The following is a 16,986-nucleotide window of genomic DNA, read 5'->3' as shown; positions in this document are numbered from 1 at the left end:
ATGCCGCCATATAGTAGACGGCCTGTAACCGGTGAGAATTCCCTCATGTGTGGGGTCTATTTCCCTCCAGAGAAATCACACGTTACATTCCACACATAACACTGTGTAGAGAAGGCGGCGCGGGGTAATTGTGCCAGTAGTGAGGGGCGAATAATGGCGGGAATGTCACTGACTGAGGAGAAGTCTCCATGGAGGTCTGCACTCCGGAGATCATGTGACCCCTGACTCCTCCCCTCCTGTGACCTCATCACAGGTCCTGTGCACAGAGCAGCCATATATGTGGAGTGCGGCTCTGCAGGTTAGTGATGGGCAGTCCGGCTCTTCTGGCTCCTTTCCCCACTTTTCTCCCTCCTGTCCCTTCACTATAAAGCCTGGGCCTCATTATACAGCTGTACAGGGGTCTAGTGAAGGCTTTTTAGCCCTTTCCTCAGTCTGTAGCTCCTGGGCACAGGCCCTCACTCCTGTCTTCACTATAAAGCCTGGGCCTCATTATATAGCTGTACAGGGGTCTAGTGAAGGCTTTTTAGCCCTTTCCTCAGACTGTAGCACCTGGGCACAGGCCCTCACTCCTGTCCCTTCACTATAAAGCCTGGGCCTCATTATACAGCTGTACAGGGGTCTAGTGAAGGCTTTTTAGCCCTTTCCTCAGTCTGTAGCTCCTGGCACAGGCCCTCACTCCTGTCCCTTCACTATAAAGCATGGGCCTCATTATACAGCTGTACAGGGGTCTAGTGAAGGCTTTTTAGCCCTTTCCTCAGACTGTAGCTTCTGGGCACAGGCCCTCACTCCTGTCCCTTCACTATAAAGCCTGGGCCTCATTATACAGCTGTACAGGGGTCTAGTGAAGGCTTTTTAGCCCTTTCCTCAGTCTGTAGCTCCTGGCACAGGCCCTCACTCCTGTCCCTTCACTATAAAGCATGGGCCTCATTATACAGCTGTACAGGGGTCTAGTGAAGGCTTTTTAGCCCTTTCCTCAGACTGTAGCTCCTGGGCACAGGCCCTCACTCCTGTCCCTTCACTATAAAGCCTGGGCCCCATTATACAGCTGTACAGGGGTCTAGTGAAGGCTTTTTAGCCCTTTCCTCAGACTGTAGCTTCTGGGCACAGGCCCTCACTCCTGTCCCTTCACTATAAAGCCTGGGCCTCATTATACAGCTGTACAGGGGTCTAGTGAAGGCTTTTTAGCCCTTTCCTCAGTCTGTAGCTCCTGGCACAGGCCCTCACTCCTGTCCCTTCACTATAAAGCCTGGGCCTCATTATACAGCTGTACAGGGGTCTAGTGAAGGCTTTTTAGCCCTTTCCTCAGACTGTAGCTCCTGGTCACCATGTGATCTCACCATAACCCTAACAAGCTAATTAAGGTGTGAAATCTTGATCAAAATTATCTCAGTACACAAATCTCCAAGGGTGCCCAAAGTTTTGCATCACCCTTTTTCCTTTTTGCAATTCTGAAATTGTAAAAAAGTCTATATATATATGTTTTTAATATTATTTTTGTCTAAAATACAAAGGCCATGTGTGATCTTAGAGGTTCGGCCTTTTAGAGATCATTTCATCTTCATCTTACTACTGCTCACAATAACAGTCATTTTGACCCGGGGCGCCCACACTTTTACATGCCGCTGTCAGTGCTTCATCCCGCTGGTGCTCAATATTTAATAGGGTCTTACTATTAAACTTAATGAAAAGTTTGGTGAATTTCTTTGAGCTGTTATTACTAGAGATGAGCGAATATCGTCGGAGAAGTTGTTATTGGCTAATATCGCTTACCGAATAGCTGCATCGGGACCCCGGATCCCTGGAGCGCTCCCGATAATCAGCTGCATGTGTCGCCCTCGATGCAGGTGCTGTGACTATCACACAGCGCGACACACGCAGCTGATTATCGGGAGCGCTCCAGCACACTGAGTCCTGCACACACTGAGGCCCCTGATCATGTGACCCCTGACTCCTCCCCTCCTGTGACCTCATCACAGGTCCTGTGTGCACAGAGCAGTCATATATGTGGCAGACACTCCTGGATCTTCTGCTTTCTGGGCCGGTTCATCCTGTGAGTCCTATTAACCCTTTTGCTCCCTGTATTCTCCTTTCTGACAGGACAATATCTGAATTCGGACAGTGTGACAGGAATTTAAGCAATGTGGAAGGAAAAAATGACAATTTTACTTTATTTCCTCACAAAAATGTTACTTTACCCCAAAATTGGCAGCGTAACAAATCCTTATTTCCCACTGTAGTTTGTAGACTCCATATACAGATCCCTTAAGTGCGAAAAGAGCTGAATTCCCCACTTAAGTTATTGCATTTTGGAAATTGCCCCCCACTGGGAATTTATCTCCAGGTAAAGGCACAATTGTGTCTCCATGGGGGTTGTGCTCACAGCCCAACATCGTGCGGCCTCCAAAGAAATGCCACCCCGCACCATTACTGACCACTGCCAAACCGGTCATGCTGAAGGATGTTGCAGGCAGCAGATCGCTCTCCACGGCGTCTCCAGACTCTGTCACGTCTGTCACATGTGCTCAGTGTGAACCTGCTTCCATCTGTGAAGAGCACAGGGCGCCAGTGGCAAATTTGCCAACCCTGGTGTTCTGTGGCAAATGCCAAGCATCCTGTACGGTGTTGGGCTATCAGTACAACCCCCATCTGTGGACGTCGTGACCTCAGACCATCCTAATGGAGTCAGTTTCTAACCGTTTGTGCAGACACATGAACATTTGTGGCCTGCTGAAGATCATTTTGCAGGTCTCTGGCAGTGCTCCTCCTGTTCCTCCTTGCATAAAGGTGGAGGTAGCGGTCCTGCTGCTGGGTTGATGCCCTCATACGGCCCCCTCCACATCTCCTAGTGTACTGGCCTGTCTCCTGGTAGCGCCTCCAGCCTCTGGACGCTACGCTGACAGACACAGCAAACTTTCTTGCCACAGCTCGCATTGATGTGCCATCCTGGATGAGCTGCACTACCTGAGCCACTTGTATGTGTTGTAGAGTCTGTCTCATTCTACCACAAGTGTGAAAGCACAACCAACATTCGAAAGTGACCAAAACGTCAGCCAGAAGCATTGGTACTGAGATGTGGTCTGTGGTCCCCACCTGCAGAACCACTCCTTTTATTGAGGGTGTCTTGATAATTGCTAATAATTTCCACCTGATGTCTATTCCATTTACACAACAGCATGTGAAATTGATTGTCAATCAGTATTGCTTCCTAAGTGGACAGTTTGGTTTCACAGAAGTTTGATTTACTTGGAGTTATATTCATAGAATCATAGAATCGTAGAGTTGGAAGGGACCTCCTGGGCCATCTGGTCCAACCCCCTGCTCAAAGCAGGATTCGCTAAATCATCCCAGTCAGATGTCTGTCCAGCCTCTGTTTGAAGACTTCCATTGAAGGAGAACTCACCACTTCTCGTGGCAGCCTGTTCCACTCATTGATCACTCTAACTGTCAAAAAGTTTTTTCTAATATCTAATCTGTGTCTCCTCCCATTCAGTTTCATCCCATTGCTTCTAGTCTTTCCTTGTGCAAATGAGAATAAAGTTGATCCTTCTACAATGTGACAGCCCTTTAGATATTTGTAGACAGCAATTAAGTCTCCTCTCAGTCTTCTCTTTTGCAAACTAAACATTCCCAAATCCTGCAACCTTTCCTCATAAGACAGGGTTTGCAAACCGGTCACCATTCTGGTCGCTCTTTTCTGAACTTGCTCCAGTTTGTTGATGTCTTTTTTAAAATGTGGTGCCCAAAACTGGACACAATATTCCAGGTGAGGTCTGACCAAAGAGGAGTAGAGGGAAATAATGACTTCACGTGATCTAGACTGTATGCTTCTGTTAATACATCCTAGAACTGCATTTGCCTTTTTTGCTGCTGCATCACACTGTTGACTCATATTCAGTCTGTGATCTATTAGTATACCCAAGTCTTTTTCACATGTGCTGTCACTTAGCCCTATTCCTCCCATTCTATATATGCTTTTTTCATTTTTATTGCCCAGATGTAGTACTTTGCATTTCTCCCTGTTAAAAACCATTCTGTTAGTTACTGCCCACTTCTCCAGTTTATTTAAATCTTTTTGAATCCTCTCTCTCTCTTCTCTAGTATTAGCTATCCCTCCTAGCTTTGTGTCATCAGCAAATTTAATCAGTTTACCCTCAATTCCTTCATCTAAATCGTTGATAAAGATGTTGAACAATACAGGGCCCAGGACAGAGCCCTGTGGTACCCCACTTGAGACATTCTTCCAACTGGATGTGCAGCCATTTACGACCACTCTTTGGGTCCGATCACTAAGCCAGCTATGAATCCACCTAACAGTTGCCTTGTCCATTCCATACTTAGTCATTCCATACTTAGTCATTCTGTTGTTTAAGTGTTCCCTTTATTTTTTTGAACAGTGTATATAGATAGATTTTTTTTCTTTACGTTGGAGGGTCCAATTCCAGCTATTGCTGTGGGATCTGTGATTTCTATCTACTCCACTGTGTACAGGATAATAGAGTATAATAAAGTAGTTATGGACGTGACGTAACTAACATTGTGCAGTGACTCTGCTTTCCATATAGTGATGGATATTTCTTGTTGCTGAAACTGTGATTTTTTTCCCCCTTTAAACCTTTTTTAAACCCCTCTGATCAGTGCGATCACACAACATACAAGCCTCTGATGGCTCCGGTGATGCCCTGTACTACTGTAGTGCCGTGTATCATCACCGCCTGTCAGTGTAATACTAACGGCCCCATACACATGAGATCAGAGTTGGCTGAACGGTCATTTGGCAGACGGCGATCTCTCCTGACTCCCCCATACACACAAATATTCCAGCTTTCCTGTGGTCTGTATGAGAGAGTCGCCTCCAGACTCCTCTAGAGGAGGATTATCTACAGGAAGAACAGACGGATTATCCTCTGAAATTCAGGATGTCAGATCCTTCTCTGCCCTGACATCATCTGTCGGGAGGCCCCCAAATACATTATATGGTCGGCCAAACCCCCCGAAATCAGTGCTTTCATGGGACTTTAGTCTAATGTGTATGGGGACGTTATAAGGTAACTTATTGGACGCTGCCTCTGGCCCGACCTAATAGACCTTCATACATTGCAGCCCAGACCCCATTATTAGGCATGTAAGTATCGGAGTAACTAGGCCGCCCCATGCTATCGAGTACTTGGGGGCGGGGGGCATTCAGCCAAACTCTGTCACACCTTCTTAGATGTCATGTTTGCTTTTCATAGCAGCAAGTGGTTTTGTTGAAGCCTCATCTGTGCCGTCCCTGCGGTGTACATCTATGTTCTGGGGCCCAAACAGATTAATTTCTTTTTAATAAATGTTCAACATGTTAAAAATTATAAATTGTGTCTTCTGCTTTATGCATATTTTTTTCTTTTTACAAGAATTGTTGGAGCCAATTTTCTTTAGAAACATTTTAATATCGGCTTTTTCTGGAGTTTTTCTTGTAATATAGGAAAGCCTAAGGCCAGAAATAATCCCCATAAATCACTGTACATGGAGACTTTGGGATCAGATCATTTCTGTCCGTTGTGTTTGTGGAAACAAAAAATCTTTTCTAAAAGCCTCAAACTTCTGTGTGTGACTCAGAGCTGAGATCTAACGTGATAGAAGATTCCAGTGCGGGGAAGACGGGAAACCTTCATATAGACGGCCGGTGGGAATGGAGGCAGTGACCGACTCTGGCCAAATCTGTCTCTAGAGCCGCAGTAGGAGATGAAGATGTCGTCCTCATCATGAAGGAGTTATTTCTCATGTCGCGTGTAATGAATATCTCCTGCAGTATTGCTAATGCCGATTCCAGTGTCGGTAATGAGACGAGAATTAGCGTTATGGAAGATGAGTCTATGAGGAACGTGTTCAGCTGCCGACTCCGAGGAGGAAACTGCTTGTTGTCTGTGGCCTAAATATATACAGTCATATGTAAAAGTTTGGGCACCCCTATTAATGTTAACCTTTTTTCTTTATAACAATTTTGGTTTTTGCAACAGCTCTTTCAGTTTCATATATCTAATAACTGATGGACTCAGTAATATTTCTGGATTCAAATGAGGTTTATTGAACTAACAGAAAATGTGCAATCTGCATTTAAACAAAATTTGACAGGTGCAAAAATATGGGCACCTCAACATAAAAGTGACATTAATATTTCACAGATCCTCCTTTTGCAAAAATAACAGCCTCTAGTCGCTTCCTGTAGCTATTAATGAGTTCCTGGATCCTGGATGAAGGTATTTGTGACCATTCCTGTTTACAAAACAATTCCAGTTCAGTTAAGTTTGATGGTCGCCGAGCATGGACAGCCCTCTTCAAATCACCCCACAGATGTTCAATGATATTCAGGTCTGGGGACTGGGATGGCCATTCCAGAAGATTGTAATTGTTCCTCTGCATGAATGCCTGAGTAGATTTGGAGCGGTGTTTTGGATCATTGTCTTGCTGAAATATCCATCCCCTGCGTAACTTCAACTTCGTCACATTCTTGCACATTATTGTCTAGAATCTGCTGATACTGAGTTGAATCCATGCGACCCTCAACTTTAACAAGATTCCCGATGCTGGCATTGGCCACACAGCCCCAAAGCATGATGGAACCTCCACCAAATTTTACTGTGGGTAGCAAGTGTTTTTCTTGGAATGCTGTTTTTTAGCCTCCATGCATAACGCCTTTTTGTATGACCAAACAACTCAATCTTTGTTTCATTAGTCCACAGGACCTTCTTCCAAAAATGTAACTGGCTTGTCCAATTGTGCTTTTGCATACCTCAGGCGACTCTGTTTGTGGCGTGCTTGCAGAAACGGCTTCTTTCGCATCACTCTCCCATACAGCTTCTCCTTGTGCAAAGTGCGCTGTATTGTTGACCGATGCAAAGTGACACCATCTGCAGCAAGATGATGCTGCAGGTCTTTGGAGGTGGTCTGTGGATTGTCCTTGACTGTTCTCACCATTCTTCTTCTCTGCCTTTCTGATACTTTTCTTGGCCTGCCACTTCTGGGCTTAACAAGAACTGTACCTGTGTTCTTCCATTTCCTTACTATGTTCCTCACAGTGGAAACTGACAGGTTAAATCTCTGAGACAACTTTTTGTATCCTTCCCCTGAAAAGTTATCTTTGTTTTCAGATCATTTGAGAGTTGTTTTGAGGAGCCCATGATGCCACTCTTCATAGGAGAATCAAATAGGAGAACTACTTGCAAGTGGCCACCTTAAATACCTTTTCTCATGATTTGATACACCTGGCTATGAAGTTCAAAGCTCAATGAGGTTACAAAACCAATTTAGTGCTTCAGGAAGTCAGTAAAAAGGAATTAGGAGTGTTGAAATCAAGAAAATGATAAGGGTGCCCATACTTTTGCACCAGTCAAATTTTGTTTAAATGCAGATTGCACATTTTCTGTTAGTACAATAAGCCTCATTTGAATCCAGAAATATAACTGAGTCCATCAGTTATTAGATATATGAAACTGAAATAGCTGTTGCAAAAACCAAAATTGTTATAAAGAAAAAAGGTTAACATTAATAGGGGTGCCCAAACTTTAACATATGACTGTAGGTTTTATTAGTAGATGTCAGGGAAGAAAACTAAACCCTGTAAAATAATAAATCTCCTCATATGTTTCCCTTATTATCTCCAGTAATTGTATTATTACACAGGATTCTTATGATGTTACATCGGATCATCTTCTTCTCATTCAGGTCTCTACAATATCGGATCCTCTCAGTGAAGATCTTCTACAAAAGAGAATTTTCCTGATTTACCCATCAAGGATGGATATGGACAGAAACAAGATGGCGGAGAGGATGTTACACCTCACCCTAGAGATCCTCTTCCGTCTCACTGGAGAGGTGAGAGATTCTGATGACGTCACATTACATCATTCTTATCTATGGGAATAACAGATGGACAGAACTGGAGAGGTGAGGACTCTGGAAATGTCTGTAGTGAGATTTATTAATGTGTCTCTCCATAACCAGGATTACACAGTGGTGAAGAAGACCTCTAGTGATCGCTGTCAGGACCCTGTGTCTGAGGGATGGGGAAGACCCCTGAGCCCAATCACGGGGCCTGCACCTCACCCCCTGATCCATGAGGACATCAATCACCAGAAGATCCTAGAACTCATCTACAAGATGATTGAGCTGCTGACTGGAGAGGTGACACTGCTGGGAATGCTGGGACATTATACAGTAACACTATGAAGGGATCGGGGGATGACGGTATCATTGTATGTGTCAGGTTCCTATAAGGTGTCAGGATGTCGCTGTCTATTTCTCCATGGAGGAGTGGGAGTATTTAGAAGAACACAGAGATCTGTACAAGAACGTCATAATGGAGGTTCCCCAGCCCCTCACATCACCAGGTAATAGACAGGACTAAATACACACGGCCTATAATTATCTGTATGTAAAGAATGAATTCAGTCCCTGTATGTGTTTCCTCCAGATCTATCCAGTAAGAGGACAACACCAGAGAGATGTCCCCGTCCTCTTCTTCCACAGGACTGTAACCAAGAAGATCCCAGTGCTCCCCAGGATCATCAGGTAGATAGAGAGAAGGTGTCAGGAGATCTCCCCTATGATGTGTAGATGGCTGTGAAGGTCTTGTGCTCAATCTTGTTTTATCCTCCAGTATTGTATGTTTTATACTTGTGTAATGAGAACGGTGGAGATGGCAGGATTAGAGCTGATCATAGATGGGACTTCTTACAATATTTGTTTCAGGGTGAAGATCTGACCCATATTAATACTACAGACACAGATGTGAGAGATGATGAGTGGTGTAACGAGGAGATTCCCTCATATGACTACCCAGGTGAGTAGTAACCACTGAATGCAGAGAAGTCACAGATTCCTCTCAGTCAACGGCTGTGGCTGCTTTATCGGTGGTGTAGTCCGGCCGTATTACCATGATCACCATTTTGCCTCTAGACCACAACATTCTCCTCCACCCAAAACTGTTCAAATGACTTTGGGTATTGATAGCCCTTTTCTATAGAACTTACAACCTGGAGGATCTACCTACCCCCTGGGATTAGTGTGAGGGTGATCCTTAAAGCAAGATCTATATGATTGCTTGTACCTGACCCAATATAGGCCGAGTGCACACTTAAAGAGTCACACCGAGCACAGAGTTAGATGTCTACTCCTTTCTCAGCAAAGGCTTGCACACAGCTGAAGTTTATTCTCAAGACAAAGAGACAGGAAATGGGTGTCACACAATCTTCTGAGTAGCCAGTGTCAGTCTATGATAGGTCCATTTCAGCTTCACTTCCATATTTGGTATCCAGTATCTCAGCTTCTGCATTCCAAGGATTCCTTCCAGGGTGTTGTCTGAAGACACAGACGCCATCTTGGTACACCATATCTGAACTGACTTATATAAGGTTTAATAATTGATTTCATTAGCCATTCTCTCCTTCACATTAGGAGATGCTGACCGTTACCTGCCCAGATCTGTAACTATAAAGCCAAATGACAGCGTACGTAGAATGTGCTGACAAGATAGAAAATCACTTGAAGAAAAATATGCGCTTTAGGTGGTGCTCTGATTATATATTCATCTGTATTACATCCGGCGCCTGCGCAGTAGCATCTATAAGTAAGAGACAGAGGTTACTGCGCTGGCGCCGCTGGTGACATTTTGCTGGATGTAATTTTTTTCTAAGCCTCACAATAGTCACAATATTATAGGCATTATCACCAATAACATCAATGCTATTATATGCATTATGTAATAATGGGGGCAGGTCAGTGAGGGATCAGCGACCTGTCATAAGCCAATACAGAGGAATATGTAATCAGAGCACCACATAAAGCCCCGCCCACAGCCCCACCCACAGCCCCGCCCCGAGCACGATAATATCATTAACTGAAAATTACAAATACAGATTAAACAACAACAAGACGGATTTCATCACTAGGTATCGATGTAATCAGTATAACGGCGCTGACCTGACAGTGTCTGTAGGTTACTGAGCACAATCCTGCTGACAGGTTCTCTTTAAGACATCTCCGCTCTGCACTATTATACACAGTTCTCTATAAATGTGTAATATTTCTTCTTGAAACTCATCTGACAGAAAATATTGGACCTTACGATAGTTTAGATTGTGACGTCACCGAGCCCCATACACTAATTACCCCAGAGAGGTTTCACCACTAGCTGCTCATTTATTACTGATGGAGACTGTGGAGTTTGATCATTTCAGTAGATGTTATTGTCTATAGTCACAGTGTGTGATTACAGTAGTGTCCAAAATCCTCTGATTTAACCTCTTCCTGCAGCCAGTTTTGTGTTCCTAATCAGGCCCCATTATTAATATCTGACGTGTGTCACTTTATGTGGTGATAAATTATTCACAGAGGATAATAGAAAACAAATGGATCTTACAAATTATTTTTCAGCTCGCACTATACCCTACATACGGTTGTACACTACTGTCTGGGCACATGGCAGTGTTCAGAAGGGAAGGAGCGCCACTTAGCTATTTGAAAGCAGATCTAGCTGGAATAGTTTGCAGACACAATGTATGGGGAGCACTGTTCATGGTCACCTGGCAGCTCAAAAGATGTCCACCATGAACATGCTTGACTCTATCTTCTCTGCTTTCCATATCCCAAGGATTGCCTTGCTCATCGCCCTATAACACGATTACATGGATCTGGACTTACACAGGGACCCCTAGGCTTGGACCATGGTGTTACCTGCTATTCTGTAGTGTTAGATGGCAAGAAGAATAGTCAGGTAGCTGGGTCAGAACCAGAAGGCCAGAATACAGAATCAGAAGACACAAGAGTAGTCAGTAAACGGGCCACGGTCACAACAGGGGATAAATACACAATCCGCAAGCTGAAAGCAAAAAGCAAAAAACACAAATATCCTAAACTAAAAAGTAAAAAATGCATTATTTGCAGTTTATTTTTTACTTTTTAGTTTAGGATATTTGTGTTTTTTGCTTTTTGTTTTCTCTGGTTAATGGTCATGTGTTAATATGCACTTACATTGTGCATACACATTAACTTACTTTCTCAGTTCAGACTCCAGTTTTTTATTCATTTTATTGTGCATTCAGTGCATATAAGGGTGTGACCGCCCTCTTTTCTGAGCTGGGAAAACCATCCTGTCTGGCCTGTGCTTTTACTAGTGGTTTAGTCGCTCGATCCTTGTTCACATTTACGTCACTTGGCAAGTGAAACGCTTTTAAATACTAGAGTTAGGACTGTCCCACCGGGGTTGCCGTGACGTGGTGGGATGGCTTGTACATTATTTTGATCAAAATTATGTTTACTAAATACCCTTATTATTATTACCTTTATGCATTATTTGCAGTTTATTTTTTACTTTTTAGTTTAGGATAGTTGTGTTTTTTGCTTTTTGTTTTCTCTGGTTAATGGTCATGTGTTAATATGCACTTACATTGTGCATACACATTAACTTACTTTCTCAGTTCAGACTCCAGTTTTTTAATCCACAAGCTGAGCACAGAGGACTGAACCAGAGGAGAACAGCGCTGTATCTGGCAGATTCCGGCCATGTGCTTTGCGCTTTAGTAGGGTGTGGTACTTTCCAATTGGCTGAAGTAGGGAGCAGATTACTCCAGCTGGACAGCAGGAACAGATCCCAGATGAGATTGGACACACCATATGCAGAAGCCCTAATATAACTAAATGACAGCAAACCGGAATAGTCGAAATCCCCATAAAGTAATTCCATGTAATTAATTAATTCACTGATGGTTATAAACTATACACACGTGGTCAAAATTGTTCTTACCCCTCGTTTAATGACAAAAACCCACAATGGTCACAGAAATAACTTGAATCTGACAAAAGTAATAATAAATAAAAAATCTATGAAAATGAACAAATGAAAGTCAGACATTGCTTTTCAACCAAGCTTCAACAGAATGTGTAAATCGCGGTGTGTCCACTAATTAGCATCACATGTGTCTACAATCCTGGAATCAGTGAGTGGCCTGTATAGAGGCTACAGATACTCACTGTGCTGTGTGGTGACATGGTGTGTATCACACTCAACATGGACCAGAGGAAGCGAAGGAAAGAGTTGTCTCAGGAGATTAGAAGGAAAATTATAGAAAAACATGTTACAGGTAAAAGTTATAAGACCATCTCCAAGCAGCTTCATATTCTTGTCACTAAAGTTGCACATATTATTCAGAAATTTAATATCCATGGGACTGTACCCAACCTCCCTGGACGTGGCCGCAGGAGGAAAATTGATGACAAATCAAAGAGACAGATAATATGAATGGTAATATATCCCAGAATAACTTGTAAACTGATTAAAGGTGAACTTGAAGCTAAAGGAACATCAGTGTCAGATCACACCATCCGTCATTCTATGACCCAAAGTGGACTTCACGGAGACGACCAAGGAGGACACCATTGTTGAAAAAAAAATCATAAAAAAACAGACTGGAATTTGCCAACCCACATGTTGACATGCTACAAAGCTTCTGGGTTAATTTCCTATGGACAGATGAGACAAAAATGGAACTTTCTGGCAAGGCACATCAGCTCTATGTTCTCAGATGGAAAAATGAGGCATATCACAAAAAGAACACTATCCCTACTGTGAAACATGGAGGAGACTCTGTTACGGTCTGGGGCTGCTTTGCTGCATCTGGCACAGGGTGTCTAGAATCTGTGCAGGGTACAATGAAATCTCAAGACTATCAAGGGATTCTAGAGAGAAATGTGCTGCCCAATGTCAGAAAGCTTGGTATCAGTTGCAGGTCATGGGTCTTGCAACAGGATAATGACACACAATACACAGCTAAAACACGCAAGAATGGCTAAGAGGAAAATATTGGGCTATTCTGAAATGGCCTTCTATGAGCCCTGACCTAAATCCTAATGAGCATCTTTGGAAAGAGCTGAAAACATGCCGTCTGGAAAAGGCAACCTTCAAACACGAGACGACTGGAGCAGTTGCCCTTGAGGAGTGGGCCAAAATACCTGTCGAGAGGTGCAGAAGTCTCATTGACAGGTACATGAATCATTTTATTTCAGTAATTGTCTCTAAAGGTTGTGCAACAAAATATTTTACTTTAGGGTACCATCATTTCTGCCCAGGCCTATTTCATGAGTTTTATTTTTTTTAAGTTCTGTGGAAGCGTGGATGAAAAGCAATGTCTGACTTTAATTTGTTCACTTTCATAGATTTTTTAATTATTATTTCTTTTGTCAGATTAAAGTTATTTCTGTGACCATTGTGGGTTTCATTAAACAACTGGTACCAACAATTTTGGCCACATGTGTAGAAAGAGTGTATAATTTGACTCCACAGCAACTTTCTGGAAATTAACACGCAGTGGATGTTGGAGTGAAAATTACACATTTGCCATTTTATTACCCAGCACATAGTGTCCAGATTGTGCTCCAGGAGACACCGCAAATTAAGTGGATTCTTCTCACTATAACATTGCTAAATACAGGCATCCTAAATGTTGTTTGCGCACACTGCAAGACTCCGAAGTGAGAGCGGATTTTGCTGGATTGGTTTATAGAAACCTTGTTGCTTTTCAACAGCCTTTGAGCCACTAATAGTGCGGGAACCTCTGTTTTTCCAATGACAGATGATGGACCTGAGTGGGGACTTGTTTTTGTGAGATGAGAATTGGTATTATTTTCGCCTACATAACATTGATTGGTTTCTTTATATTTGATATTTGGGAGGCAGAATGAACAAACAGTTGAACACCACACACTACTGGCTCATCCAGCAAGGTTTTCTATTAGACTGTGAACTGTCATTGACTTGGTAAATAATTAAAGTTTTTTACATAGCTTGCCATTTTTATGGACAGTTTAAGTAGAAATGTTCAAAAATATAAAACCAAAGGATATTTTATTAATAAGTAGTAATTGTTTTTTATCTTAGCAGATGAATGTACCAGGAGATCAGAGGGACATTTGACATCTTCAATTTTTAAATCTGATGATCTTGAGATCCTACAAGATACAACTGAAGTGATTGCTATTACTCCAGATATACCATCATCCATTCACAGCAAAGATCTGTCATCTGGTCCTATGAAACAGGTCCCATCTTCTGATTCCTTACTGAGTAATAAGGGAAAGCAATGTCACAAAAGAGGCAATAAAAAACAAACTGCTACTAAAGCAAAGAAGTCATTCACATGTTCAGAATGTGGGAAATGTTTTACGTGGAAATCACGTTTTGTTACACACCAGAGAACTCACACAGGGGAGAAACCTTTTTCCTGTTCAGAATGTGGGAAATGTTTTACATGGAAATCACATTTTGTTGCACACCAGAGAACTCACACAGGGGAGAAGCATTTTTCCTGTTCAGAATGTGGGAAATGTTTTACACTGAAATCAGATTTTGTTACTCACCAGAGAACTCACACAGGGGAGAAGTCTTTTTCCTGTTCAGAATGTGGGAAATGTTTTATACAGAAATCAAATTTTGTTACTCACCAGAGAACTCACACAGGGGAGAAGCCTTTTTCCTGTTCAGAATGTGGGAAATGTTTTATACAGAAATCACATTTTGTTACTCACCAGAGAACCCACACAGGGGAGAAGCCTTTTTCCTGTACAGAATGTGGGAAATGTTTTAACCTGAAAACAAATTTGGTTAATCACCATAGAACTCACACAGGGGAGAAGCCGTTTTCCTGTTCAGAATGTGGGAAATGTTTTAACCGGAAATCAAATTTGGTTAATCACCATAGAGCTCACACAGGGGAGAAGCCTTTTTCCTGTTCAGAATGTGGGAAATGTTTTAACCGGAAATCAAATTTGGTTAATCACCATAGAGCTCACACAGGGGAGAAGCCTTTTTCCTGTTCAGAATGTGGGAAATATTTTAAACAGAAATCAGATTTGGTTAATCACCATAGAGCTCACACAGGGGAGAAGCCTTTTTCCTGTTCAGAATGTGGGAAATGTTTTAACCAGAAATCACATTTTGTTACTCATCAGAGAACTCACACAGGGGAGAAGCCTTTTTCCTGTTCAGAATGTGGGAAATGTTTTCACTGGAAATCACAATTGGTTTATCACCATAGAACTCACACAGGGGAGAAGCCTTTTTCCTGTTCAGAATGTGGGAAATATTTTAACCGGAAATCAGATTTGGTTAATCACCATAAAATTCACACAGGGGAGAAGCCTTTTTCCTGTTCAGAATGTGGGAAATGTTTTCACTGGAAATCACAATTGGTTTATCACCATAAAATTCACACAGGGGAGAAGCCTTTTTCCTGTTCAGAATGTGGGAAATGTTTTGCACATAAATCACATTTTGTTAAACACCAGAGAATTCACACAGGGGAGAAGCCTTTTTCATGTTCAGAATGTGGGAAATGTTTTTGCACTAAATCAGATTGTGTTAGGCACCAGAGAACTCACCAGGGGAGAAGCCTTTTTCATGTTCAGAATGTGGAACAATTTTTAACCAGAAAGGGAGTCTTGTTCCACACCAAATAACTCACACAGGGGAGAAACTTCCTTCATGTTTAATCGAAAATAAATCTTGATCACATCAGAGAAGCCATTTTTCCTGTTTATAATGTGGGAAATCTTTTAATAGAAATGAAATCTTACTACTAATAATAATATTTATTTTTATATAGCGCTAACCTATTCCGCAGCCCTTTACAGTTTGCACACATTATCATCACTGTCCCTAATGGGGCTGACAATGTAAATTCCCTATCAGTATGTCTTTGGAATGTGGGAGGAAACCCACGCAAACACGGGGAGAACATACAAACTCCTTGCAGATGTTGTCCTTGATGGGAGTTGAACCCAGGACTAGAGCACTACAAGGCTGTAGTGCTAACCACTGAGCCACCTCAACAGACCTTACACAGGGAAGAAGCCTTTTTCCTGTTCAGAATGTGGGAAATATTTTAACCGGAAAGCGCTTGTTAGACATCAGAGCAGTTACACAGGGGAGAAGCCTTTTTGATTTTCTTAATGTAGTCAATATTTTACTTGGAAATCAGCTGTTAATAAACATCAGAAACATCACATAGGGTAGAAGCCTTTTTTATGTTCATAATGTTGGAATAGTTTTAACCAAAATTGAATTTTCTTAAATGGGTTGTCTCTTGTCATTCCTCCTGTATGCTGAAAAAAGGCTAAAACTAAACTTTATTAATTCCAAATGTAAAACTATACCCATAATTCACCCCCTGAATGTTAGACAGAAGGTGACTAATAGAAAAAAACATATACCCCACACCTCAGTATATAGGGTGAGGTGATGTATACACACTCACTCTCCAAGCCTCACATTTCTACGGGTTTCATTGTCCTCACCAAAGGCGTCATCAGTTGACTATTTAATATTGATCTATATTCAAGCGAGACTAGACAAAAAAAAAATTAAAATCATGTTATCTGTAACAGAAAACTAGCCACATATCGGCAGATCCCAGACTTCAAATTTTATACTTCGTATAGTTTTTACATCACGAGGGACTCAGATCTATCATTCTACAGGAAACAACCTAGGGGTTTTCAGCCTCGGTTGGAAGAATACAGATCTGCTCCATTCACCATCGCTGAACCATGGATACGTTTGGAGAAGCCAGGTTGTGATCCTCGGATCAACTGGCCTTTTACCTTGTATGGACTGTATGGATTGTCATCTTCCTACACTTGTCGTTACCTCATCTCTGTGCGTGCCACAGGTGGGGTAGCGACCCTGGGAGTGAATCAGCGGAAGGGTGAGACTCTGTAATGTGCACTCTGTTGGGTATTTTGCTGTGACTGTTCTATGTGTTATCTGCCTGTTTTGTGGTTCAATAAAGCATTGCCACACTGCATTACCCTCACTGTGTGTTGTCTGAGTAGCATTATGCCCATGTTAAAGGGAGAGCCTGCGTTAGGTGGGAGGATCCCTGATCCATCTCGTTTCGGTCAGCGGACCGCGGCACCCGTTGACCACCCCATGTCTCCACAGGCATGCTTCAATAGTCT

The 16,986-nt window shown here is 42.4% G+C and overlaps 1 protein-coding gene across 1 annotated transcript in view; it reads left to right on the top strand.

The window, feature by feature from the left end:
* The window catches only part of LOC141075788 (uncharacterized), a 51,398-nt gene extending 34,568 nt beyond the window's left edge, over positions 1-16,830 (top strand). The window contains 2 exon segments of the mRNA XM_073562933.1: positions 13,918-15,406; positions 15,409-16,830. Coding sequence (XP_073419034.1) covers positions 13,918-15,406; positions 15,409-15,536 — 1,617 coding nt within the window. The 3' untranslated portion in view covers positions 15,537-16,830.
* The last annotated feature ends 156 nt before the right edge of the window (positions 16,831-16,986 follow it).

Source organism: Dendrobates tinctorius, unplaced genomic scaffold (genome assembly GCF_039654945.1).
Source record: "Dendrobates tinctorius isolate UK_male_01 unplaced genomic scaffold, ASM3965494v1 ptg000372l, whole genome shotgun sequence".
Taxonomy (NCBI): domain Eukaryota; kingdom Metazoa; phylum Chordata; class Amphibia; order Anura; family Dendrobatidae; genus Dendrobates; species Dendrobates tinctorius.
Note: the sequence above shows the minus strand (reverse complement) of the source record. Positions and strands in the feature narration are given on the sequence as shown.